The sequence below is a fragment of the Panicum virgatum genome, chromosome 8N (assembly GCF_016808335.1).
Source record: "Panicum virgatum strain AP13 chromosome 8N, P.virgatum_v5, whole genome shotgun sequence".
NCBI lineage: Eukaryota > Viridiplantae > Streptophyta > Magnoliopsida > Poales > Poaceae > Panicum > Panicum virgatum.
In genome coordinates, this window is record NC_053152.1 from 42802100 (window position 1) to 42814135 (window position 12036).

At 46.8% G+C, this 12036-nt stretch overlaps 1 protein-coding gene across 1 annotated transcript; it reads left to right on the top strand.

Annotated features, from left to right (window-relative positions):
• Positions 1 to 7468: 7468 nt before the first annotated feature.
• On the top strand, positions 7469 to 8645 carry LOC120685339 (probable 3-hydroxyisobutyryl-CoA hydrolase 2). Its single transcript, XM_039967194.1, has 5 exons — positions 7469 to 7592; positions 7673 to 7771; positions 7857 to 7958; positions 8066 to 8107; positions 8226 to 8645. The coding sequence occupies exons 2-5, from the start codon at positions 7691 to 7693 to the stop codon at positions 8361 to 8363; spliced, it is 363 nt and encodes a 120-aa protein (XP_039823128.1). The 5' UTR covers positions 7469 to 7592; positions 7673 to 7690; the 3' UTR covers positions 8364 to 8645.
• Positions 8646 to 12036: the final 3391 nt, after the last annotated feature.

Consider the following 12036-nt stretch of genomic DNA (forward strand, 5'->3'; position numbering starts at 1 on the left):
CTTTGCGCAGCCGCACAACCATCAGCAGCACGTTTCAGTACGTATCTTAATTATATATGCATGGTGACTTTGGTAGATTAGTTTTGCAATTAACATATCTTTTCTGTAATTTAGTCGACCTCCGCATCGACTTCGTTGGGCCAGTCAAAAGGGAGACGCCGGCCAACCAAGAAAATGGAGGGAAGACAGGTCGTCACAGAAGTGGACGCGGAGGGCTGTCTAAGTGCTCCAGAGGCTGCTAGCACGAAATTTGTCAACCAATGTGGGGGTTATTGTTCGGGCGAGAATTCCGATCACCACAAGACTATGGAAATCGAGCAAACCAGAGGAACAGCAATACGATGTGCCTCCACATTAGAAGAAAATGCTATGGACAGAACTCAATGATATGTTCACTCTTCCTGAAGGAGTTGACCAAGAACTTGTGAAAAAATGTTCCTTGAAAAAGATGGCCCCTATCTTTGCAAGTTTCAAGAAGAAGTTGTACACCAATTACATCAAGAAGGATAAGGAACCGAACTGGGACGATCTTCCTCAAGTTAAACCATACTGGGAGGAGTTCAAACAATACAAACTTTCAGAGGAAGCCCAAGAAAAATCCCAATAGGCCAAGGCGAATTTAGCAAATAAGAAGTACAGCCACCACCTTGGGGCTGGAGGGTACAAGAAGGCAATAAAAAATGGCAGAAGATGGAGCAGGACCTTATGGACAGAGGCATCAGGCCGATGACTTGGGATTGGCCGGATAGATCCAAGTGGTGGTTATTTGCTAATGGCATGACACTAAACCAGTTGGATGGAAGTTTGGTCGTGCTCGAGCATATGCAAGAAGTGTCCCGCGATCTGGTCGCTGCAATAGATGAGGCCCAACAAGGAATATTCCAGCCTCAAAGGGAGAATGATGAGCTGACAAGGGCTTTAAAGAATCCGGAACACCCTAGACGAGCCCGCGGCATCGGTGTGGTCCCATGGAAAGTTGCTTGGGCCGGAGATTCCTCTTACAAGACTCATAGAAAGAGCAAAGCGGAACAAGAAGAGAAACTCAGTGCCATCCAAGAAGGGATGAGTAGGAAGGTTGCATCCTTGGAATCTCAGATGGACGCCAGGGTCAATGAGGCAATAGCGCTAGCTCTGAGATAAAGGGGCACTGCTGGGTTGCACCCAGATGTTGTGATAAGCCCGGCCTCTCAGCGACGCAGCAGCTGTGCATCCACGGCTGCGCCCGACGTACAAGCTGAATAGCAACCCCAGATTGAGCCAACGGCGGTAGATGACCAGAGGTATCCAGTGGATGATATCACCATGCCGACACCGTGCGAGCTTCATGTGCGAGCAAAGAATATATCCATTCATGTCGCATACGGGTCAGCCCTGCCCCTGAATCCTTGTACTACAATTCATGGAAGGCTGATACCCCCTGGATATACCTCCGTCTCAGTCGAGCAGATAGTTGGAAACAATGAGGATCTTGAGCTCGACTTCGTTGGATGGGATGGAGAAAAGACATCGGGAGACGCAATGCACGGGATCGTTCTATGGCGCAAGGCTGCCATCAAACTTACTACAAGCACAATGGCTCCCGTGCAGACGAGTGATCCCGTGCAGACCGATCGCCCGTCTCCGCGGCCTCCCTAACCGCCGTCCCCATAACCAGCTCCCTCGCCACCGTCTCCGCCGGCGCAAAGGGCCACGAGTACTCCAACTCCTCCTGCACCAGAAAAAGGAAAGAAAAAGACAGCATCCCTCCCAGCAGCTGGACCCTAAAAGAAGAAGCAGAAAATGGTCGAAAGAAAATTGACCTATGAGAAGACCGCTGAGGAGTTGGAAGAGGAGACAGCTCGATATATAAAAGAATAGTTGAAGTCTAAAGTCCCCCCGCAGAAGGAAAAGGTACCTCTAGAATTAGGGAAAAAGCTTCTCGCGAACCTAGACAACCCACCAAAACCGAAAAACTTACCCTCGGACTATGATCGTACTCTGATAAAGGCACACAAAGTGAGAAATGACAAGAAAAAATGTGGCAAGACCATTCCTTAGCTTGGCACGCAACAAAAAGAAACTGAGCCCCTCCGGGTGCCAAGGTTGCCAATCCTACACCCGACGGACGTACAACTCCAGGCGGACCTACAGGCGGCGATATTTCTTTCAAAAACTAGATTGACGCTGGAGCAGGCAATGGGGCAAGACGAGGCAGCAGAAATCCCTGTCACTCTCGTTCTTACTCCATTCGAGCATGGAAAACCTTTTGTCACTGAGGAAGAGGAGAAATGTCTAGGCACGCAGATGTTCAATTTGCATAGATGGTACCTGTGAATGTCGAATGACGAAGGCAAAATGTTTTTAGTCAAATATCGTGACCAAGATTTCTTCCGCGGGGAGGACGACTTCTGGGTGTACTTCGAAGATTTATATCACATTTACCATCGACAAGCCGTCGACGTATCTATCATCACCATTTGGGTTCTGTAAGTATCACTTACCTCTACATTAATATTTTTTGTTAACAAGAATGTAATTATCTGTGTGCATTATAAAATTCCTATTATATCGTTTAGACAGGAGATTCAGAGAAGCCGAAAATATGGATGGCACCATCAGATCGGCTTCATGTCTCCGTTGCTAGTCAACCAGAAAATGCTCAACAAAAATTACAAGAACACATGCCAAAACATGTACGATTCGTTTACTAGACAGAATTTAAAATCCTATATATACATACCATACAACTTTGGGTAAGCCTTGGTCGACTCAATCCTCTGTTATATTACTAAATAAATACTAAGTCGTCTAATGCATATATGTATATACTCATACTCTCCATAGAGACTGGCAATCTTATAGTCTTTGACTCAATGAGAAATCCAAAGTCCGCAATCCAACATATCATAGACCCCTTGAACAGGTAAGTTCAGTTTGCACAATCAAATCCTTTTTCTGGTAATAGCAATTTCTGAATATCAAACTTACCTTTGAGCGCAGGGTGTGGAAAAAATTTGTAAAAATAAACAAAGGACGTGGTCAATGGAGGTCCGAACTGAACGTTAAAATAAATTATTCGGTATGTTGAATCACAAATATTTGTCTACTTAAGTATATAATCCCAAATTGTTCTAAATTGAGTAATTTATTTGTTTCTCCTTAAGTGTGCGAGACAAAAATAAGGAACTGATTGGTGTGGGTACTACGTATGCGACTACTTGCACAAAACGACTCCATGCGGGAAACCTACTACGGAGGACTTAAGGGTACGTACAAACCATTCACTAGTACATTTTCATAATTATACTAACACACATGATGTTAATATATCAGTCCTTTTTTCCTAAATTATAGATGTCTCGAATGACGAACGAATGTTACTCTACCAATCGGATCAACGCCGTGTGCGAGCAGCTCTCCGGATTCATTTTGAACGAGATACTGGATCCTAGAGGTGAGTTCTACCACGACGGTCACATCCATAGACGACTTCCATCGGCGTCCTGAGGGGCCCAGTGGTTTGACTACAAACATGACTTATAAATTTGTATATATTTCTAAAGTGAGCAAGTAAGCAGTGGCAGCACCCTCTTTGTAAACAAAGATAGACGTATCCGTAGCCGAGGCTGCGAAGCCAAGGCCACGAATGTATGTGGCAAAATGCTGGTACCATGCCCGAGGTGCCTGCTTGAGCCCATATAAGGACTTCTGCAAAAAAAACAGACATGATCAGGTGCAGTGGGGTCGACGAAGCCCATATAAGGACGGCTGCTGGCAGTAGACCATCTCGTCCAGATGACCATGAAGAAAAGCGTTCTTCACGTCCATCTGGTGTATAGGCCAAGCGCGAGAAGCGGCAATGCTGAGGACGACCCGAATAGTGGCCTGTTTGACAACCGGACTGAACATCTCGTCGTAGTCGAAGCCATACTGCTGTGAGAACCCGCGAACGACCCATCTTGCTTTATGGCGAGCAAGAGAACCGTCGGAGTTGTACTTGTGCTTGAAGATCCATTTGCCGGAGACGACGTTGGCACCTGGTGGTCGAGGAACTAGGCGCCAGGTGCCATTGTCAATCAGCGCCTTGTACTCATCCTCCATCGCGGCACGCCAATTAGGATCGGCGAGGGCACTCCGGTAGTTAGCCGGAAGTGGAGAGGCGTGGACGGCAGAGTACGTCAGACGATCAGCAGGCCCTGGAAGAGAACCAGTCTGCGCCCTCATCACAACACGACGAGGAGGATCCAGGAGCGAGCGCAGAACAACCACCCGGGGCGAGGACTGGAGAGCCCGCGCCTGAGGGATCGGGGACGGCGAGGTAGTCATGGACGATCGTCGAGGCGGCAGCGGACCGTTGATGTGCGCTGGAGGTGGGCGACGATTGTAGACGAAACAGAACTCGCATCCCGTAGGGCGCGGCTGGGGCGCAGCCGCGGTCGGAGCAGGAGCCGGTGAACGACCGACGGCCAGGGCTGGCGTAGGAGCGGGCGAAGGGGCCGGTCTACGTTCCGGTGGAGGCCCGCCAATGGCTGCCGCAGTCGGGAGAACAGGACCGCGCCAGAGAATGGCGGGGTCGTCCTCCAGGGGGTCGACCAGATCCCGCCCAGCGACAGGAGCCTGGGAGGGCTCGCTGGTCGCAGGAGGCGAGGGAGAGACGTGACAACGATCCTGCAGGAGAAAATCAAGAGCCTCCGCAGATGACTTTGTAGCCGAAAACGGAAAATTAGTCTCATCAAAAATCACATGACGAGAGACGATCATGCGTCTGGTCGAGAGATCGAGGCAGCGGTAGCCCTTTTGGGAGGAGGGATAACCGATGAACACGCAAGCAGAAGAGCGTGGAGCCAGTTTGTGAGGTGTCGTGGCACTAAGGTTTGGGTAGCACAGGCAGCCAAAAACTCGAAGAGAGGAATAGTCTGGCATAGAGCGATGCAGGAGATGATGTGGTATACCATTACTAATGGATGAGGAGGGCCGCCTGTTGAGCAGGAAAACGGCGGTCACCAGTGCCTCCATCCAGTAGGCGGGAGGCATAGAAGCATGAAACAAGAGGGTGTGCACCATGTTGTTGAGTGTGCGCAACATCCGTTCAGCATTGCCGTTCTGTGCGGAGGTATAGGGGCACGAGGTGCGAAGCAATAAACCGCGACTAGCAAGGAAGGTAGAAGTGGCGTTGTTGATGAACTCGGTGCCATTGTCCTCCTGAAAGCACTTGACAGACAAGCTAAACTGGGTATGAGCATAAGCAACAAACTCAACAATATGCCTGTGGACCTCAGATTTATGCCGAAGAGGAAAAGCCCAATAGTAATGTGTGAAATCATCAACCATCACAAGATAGTACTTAAAACCAGAGATGCTAAGCAACGGTGATGTCCAGACATCGCAATGAACGAGTTCAAAGGGGGCAGAAGTGCTAGATGATGAACTAGTAAAGGGCAGACATGTGTGTTTGCCGAGCAGGCAAGCATGACAAAGACCACGTGCTGCATTATTACATGAAATAGCTGAAATTTTATTAAGTTCACTAATGGCGGCTGGTGCAGGATGACCAAGACGTGAGTGCCACAACGAGGACGAAGCAGAGGCGACGTGGCAGGCGGCTGCGGAGGAGCTGGCGTGGGCGGGTGGAATGGTGTAGAGATCCCCGCCACTATTGCAGCGAAGAATCACGGTCTTGGTCTTCAGATCCTTAATAGAGAAGCCAAAAGCGTCAAACTCAACGGAACAGTTATTATCGCGAGTAAGCTGTCGAACAGATAACAGGTTACGAACAAGATGCGGAGCGATAAGAACATTATTGAGTTGAAAAAGATAATCAGCTATAGGAATACTGGAAGTGCCACGACAAGAAATTGGTATGGAATTTCCATTGCCGACTGTGATGAAGGACGGCGAATGGGAAAGACGGGATAGAAGTATACCGTCGTTGGAGGACATATGAGACGTCGCTCCAGTGTCGAGGACCCAAGGGCTGTTGCGCTGCTCCGCCATCTGGTTGAGGGCGGCGATGAGACCCGCCTGGTCCCATGCGCCCATCATGGAAGGGCCTGGTGCAGGGTAGCCGGCGGGCGTTGGCGCAGGAGTCGACACCTGCGGCGGCGCGAAGGCGGTGTGAGCCTGAGGGAAGTGCGCCATGGGAGGGCGCCACTGTTGCTGTGGGCCCCAGGCCCATGGGTTGAAGCAGACCCATGGGCCGGCGGGCTGGGGTCCGCCGCGCGCTCCTCCTTGGGAACCCTGGCCCGTCTGCTGTTGCTGCTGCTTGCGGCCGCCACCGCCGCCATCATTGCTGCTGCAGTCGTTGCCCTTGCCCTTGCCTCTGCCGCCGAGCAGCAGGACGCAGAGGTGCAGGCTGCCGTCGTGGAGGCAGTAAGGGCAGTGTTGGAGGCGACCTTGTTGTCGTTGGCGCGGCAAAGTTCCTTCAGGCGAAGCATGTTCACTGCCTCGGTGAAGGTCGGTAGTGGCCTCGTGTTGGCGATGATGTCGACGGTGTTGGCGAGGCGTGGGTTGATGCCGTTCAGCAGGTTGAGCACTAGTTGGCGATCCAGGATGGGGTGGCCGACATCGCGAAGAGCGTCGGCAGTCTGCTTCAGCTGCGAGGCGTAAGCCTCGATAGGAAGGTCGCCCTGAGACAAGGAGGCGAACTCCTGGTTCAGGATGATGGCGCGCGGCTCCTGGTTCGCCTGGAACAGATCACGGATGGCCGTGTAGAGAGCACGGGCGATCTGATTTGGCGCCATGGCGAGGTCAAGAACCCCATCGAAGACGGAGCCGTACATCCAGCTGCACACACAAGCGTCCGACTGATTCCAGGTGGGATCAGTCGGACGGGACGTGATGGTGCCGTCGATGTGTCCTAGAAGGCCGAACTTGCCGCACATGGCGGTGAAGAAGGCGTTCCACTTGTTGTAGTTTGGCAGCCGAAGGTCGAGCTCGATGGGGACGTGGGTCTTGACGTTGACGGAGGCGTACGGGTTGATGAAGACCGGGAGGACGGAGTCGGAGGAGCCGGGCGTCGTGCCGATGCCGGAGCTAGAGCTGGACGCCGACGAGGTGGACGAATCCGTCGACATGGCGCCGGATCAGATTGATCGGCGCTAGGGGCGGCGCGGCCAGGGAAGCGGCGCGGCGTAGGAGCAGCACGGCCAGGGGCGGTGCGGCCAGGGAGGCGGCACCTGGGGCGGCGCAACCAGGGAGGCGGCGCGGCCGGGTGGGGTGGTGGCCGTGCGGGTGGGGTGGCGGTGCACGGAAATTAGGGCAGCGGAGGGGTTGGGAGTTAGAGCCCGGACTCTTGATACCATGTAGAGAGAGATAGCGAGAGGGAGAAACACCACACACCCATTGTGGGGGGTGACCTTTCATATATATAGCCGAGACGGCTTGATATACAAGTAAGAGTCAAGTAGACTTAGAGTACAAGACAAGTCAGACTTAGACTACAAGACAAGTCAGCTATACATATATCTAATAAATAAGAGTGTTTCCAATTGAATGGCTGAAATATGCCCTGATTCATATTTCATTAACTTGATTCTCTGGTGCTCCCTAGCAGGTTGCAAATCATCAACAAATGTTTTTCCAAAAGGACAATTGAAGAAATTATATCTGCTCTTGTGAGTTTGATATAGTAACTGCAGCTTTCTATGGATTCACTGTTCTGTCCTGCAGAATTAATTAACGTGTTTCTTGTCAGGAGCAAGTGGCCTCAAATATGGCTGATGAATGGGTTACTGCGACAATCCAGTCCTTGAAAAAGGCTTCTCCTACTAGCCTAAAAACCACCCTGAGATCGGTATCCAGCAACCTCAGTTCTGGGGTCTCAGTTCTGTCCATAAGAATATAGTTGTTCCATTGTTTGTTTTTAATTTGAATTTCAGATAAGAGAAGGGAGAACACAAACTGTTGGGGATTGCTTACGTCGGGAGTATAGAATGGTTTGCCATGTCGTCCGTGGTGACTTCAGCAAAGACTTCTTTGAAGTAAACATCTACATATCCAACACAGCTCATTTTCATTCAATATCTCTCTATATTTTTCGTCCTGCGGGGCAAGGTTTCTATACCTAACATCCAAGTCCTATTTGCAGGGATGTAGAGCTATACTGATAGAGAAAGATCAAAACCCAAAGGTTCAGATAATTTTATATTTAGCACATTTCGATCAAAATTTACTTCTGTTTGGCGTAATTCATCTAAAATAACCTTTTGATGGTGGCGATCTTTTTGATGCGGTGTGGGTACTTGCAGTGGATGCCTCCAAGTTTGGAACAAGTGCATGAGGAGGCAGTTGAACAATATTTCTCCAAAATTGATGATCCACAGTGGGAAGATTTAAACCTACCGCCCAGACATTCGCATGGAAGAAATATTGAGTCCAAGCTTTGATTGCAATCTTGGGCAACAGTCGAACAGAGCCTCGGTGGTGGTCGAAACAACACATCATCTCAAGTTTGGAGAGTCTCTGCAGACTGGAGACTACCGATGAAACAAAAGTAAATATGCCTCATAGGTCACCTTTTATCACGACACAAACTCTGTGTTGTTTATTCATGAAGTTATACCTAATTTACAATAGTTATAGTCGGCCTGTCGTTGTTATGATCTCTTTTGTTTCGGTGACCGCCCATGAAATTTGTATGAGAAATCAAAGATTCTGTCATCATCAAAGATAGCTTTCACTACAATACCATCCTACGAAATAAGGGCCCATTTGGTGCGGCTCTGCGGGACATTTTGTGAGAGCCGGAGCCCTTTTTGCGGGTAGACAGGTGGAGCCAAAAAAAATATATATGGCTCGGCTCCAGCTCCGGCCTCGCAGGAAGCCCTTCCAAACGTCCCCTAAATTACAGTAAACAAGCCACGATGCCTTCTATGCCATATTTGCTCTTTCTAATTGATTTCGTTCACGTGTGGTCGTTCAATCTTCAGAGTTCAGTTCAGACGCGCTAGCTCGTTGTCGCCGGCGGCGAGGGGAAGATCGTTTTTCTACCTTGAAACGTTGCAGATAGATTGCCCGGAGCACTCATTTGGGCTTCATAACATAGACCTGGGCTGGATCACCACCAGTCTATCCAAAATGGGCTGGTACTCACCCGCGCGATCCAGCTACACTAAGCCCGGCGCCAGATATCTCTATGGGCTCGGTCGCAACATTTGTTTGGGCCGCCAGCCTATTGTGCCTGGGATTTTTTTCATTTTTATATTTAAAAAAAATTAAAATTTCAAAAATATATGGCCGTTTCGAAAAATTTCAAAACTATACCCCTGTCGCCCCCTGCCTGGGCGACAGGGGCCTGTCGCCCCCTGGCTGGGCGACAGGACCTAAACGTAAAAAAAATTACATTTAGGTCCTGGCGCCTAGGACGCATTAAACAGCGAACTTGTAAAATCGATATAAAATCGTATAAAAATAGGAAAAATACAAACTCAACTGTTCTGGATTCTATGAAACAAGATCTACAACTTTTGTTATATAAAGTTTTTCATTTGATCAATGTATCTTGCTCTATTTTAAATACCAATTTAATGCACTTTTATTTAAATCTCAAGATCCATCCTTTGGATGCATGTCATCTTTGGCCATAGTGTTGCATATGGTGAGCATAGGCTTGTAAAAAATTGGTAGGCCCAGAAAATATTTCTAGAATAAGCTTTTAAATTAAATCTTGCAATATGTCTAGTTTAAATGGGTTATTTATCCATGCTGCTATACTGAGTTTTAGAAGCCATAACTTTTACAGTACTATTATTTTATTTCCTATGAGCTATAAAAAAAAGTTTGGTAAATTTTAGATAAGCACAACTAGACCAAATAAATTATTTCAAATTTTTCTAGGTACAAGAACTATTTTTCTTGATTTAGTGCATTTACCTTAGTTATAATTCATTTGGTCTAGCTGTGCTTATCTAAAATTTACCAAACTTTTTTTATAGCTCTTAGGAAATAAAATAATAGTACTGTAAAAGTTATGGCTTCTAAAACTCAGTATAGCAGCATGGATAAATAATCCATTTAAACTAGACATATTGCAAGATTTAATTTAAAAGCTTATTCTAGAAATGTTTTCTGGGCCTACCAATTTTTTACAAGCCTATGCTCACCATATGCAACACTATGGCCAAAGATGACATGCATCCAAAGGATGGATCTTGAGATTTAAATAAAAGTGCATTAAATTGATATTTAAAATAGAGCAAGATACATTGATCAAATGAAAAACTTTATATAACAAAAGTTGTAGATCTTGTTTCATAGAATCCAGAACAGTTGAGTTTGTATTTTTCTACGATTTTATATCGATTTTACAAGTTCGCTGTTTAATGTGTCCTGTGCGTCAGGATCTAAATGTAATTTTTTTTTTACGTTTAGGTCCTGTCGCCCAGGCAGGGGGCGACAGGGGTATAGTTTTGAAATTTTTCGAAACGGCCATATATTTTTGAAATTTTAATTTTTTTTAAATATAAAAATGAAAAAGATCCGTGTCTGGGCTTTAAAAAGGCTCAGACCGGATCACGATTATACTAGCCCACTTCTCTACTTCAACGGGCCTAACAGCAGCGTTTTCCTGCTCTACTTCAACGGGCCAAGCGGCAGCATTTTCCTTTGGTCGGCCTGCTTCTACTCGCGGCCGACGGCGCCGTTCTCCTGCCAGACGCCGCCGAGTCCCGCATCCTCCTCACGCCCGACGACTTCGGCGACGGGGTCGCGGACGACACCAATGCTGCTGCGGAATATTAGAGCATACGCAGGCGCACGCACCCGCCACTACTCCAGGTCAACCTGCAAAGGGTGCGGTTTTTTTAGAGGGCAAAGGGTGCGGTTTGGAGCCGTTATATAAGATTTTGGACGCCCACGCTGACCGGACTCAATGCAGACGAAGCTGATTGAGTAGTCTTAGAACGCGCCATATTGGCGCACTCACACCACCACACACACTCACGCTACAGTAACCATGGGAACACTGTTCCCGGTGCGACACTCGCGTTGCTCCCGATGGGAGTTGAACGCGGGCCGGCAGCCTGGCGCATCTGGCGAGTTGCCAACCGAGCTGAGGCTCGTTCCTGGCCTTTAACTTTACATGGCCCAATATTAGCCCACACAACCACACATGCTTGGGGTTCTGTGCAAACGATAATTCCATGAAAAACATCTATATCTATTAAAATAAGTATCTAAATTGAATTCCGATTTCACCATTGAATTTCTTATGATGAGAACTTTGAAACAAGACCACCCTTAAGAATATTTAGATAATGTTTTTAACAAAATATATATTTTCTAGAGATGTAAAACATTTTAATTGTGAAGTTGGAATAATTGTTCCACCTTTATAATAAAATTATTCCACCTTCAAAAAGTAATTGTTGTACCTTAATAAAGAAATTGTTCTAGCTATAGAATCTTGTAAAAGTGGCCCAATTGTTCCATTTTTATAATAAAAAATTGTTCCACCCTCACAAAAAAATTGATCTATGTTAGTAAAGAAAAGGCAAAATAGACAATTCAACCCTCAACTTTCTTGAGAGGCTCAAATTCATCCTTCAACTATCAAAAATGCTAATTTAGTTCTCAAAATTTTCATTTGAGCTCAATTTCAATAACGTGGCATGCCTACATAGTATGCCAAATCATCCCAAAGTTCATGTAAAATTCTTAGTATGTTACCAAATGTAATATAGGTATCAATTTAAGTGCTATATTAATCCATAATTCATTGATACAACAAAACTAATTTATTGTTGATCTTATATCTATGAATAAAAGATTTATACTTCTATTTATTTGTGCATTCTAATTGCCTATTGAACCATTTTTTACAACACATCGAATGTGAGGAAAAAAATCAGATGTTAAAGAGTTTATTTATATCTGTTGATTTATTTTTAGGTCATCCATTGTTGACTAAGCATGACATGTTGGCATGACACATAGAATTAGAGATGAAATTGAGACCAAATAGAATATTTGAGGACTAGATTGGCCAATTTCATAGTTGTGGGTTGAATTTGAGCCTGAGCCAAAAGTTAAGGGATTAAATCGGCTATTTCACCTAAAGAA

Excerpts from the sequence above, each read along its gene's own strand:
- LOC120685339 (XM_039967194.1), top strand. The coding sequence starts at position 7,691 with ATGGCTGATGAATGGGTTACTGCGACAATCCAGTCCTTGAAAAAGGCT. Across the intron at positions 7,772-7,856 it reads TAAAAACCACCCTGAGATCG|ATAAGAGAAGGGAGAACACA; the intron begins GTATCCAGCAAC and ends TTTGAATTTCAG. Across the intron at positions 7,959-8,065 it reads TCAGCAAAGACTTCTTTGAA|GGATGTAGAGCTATACTGAT; the intron begins GTAAACATCTAC and ends TCCTATTTGCAG.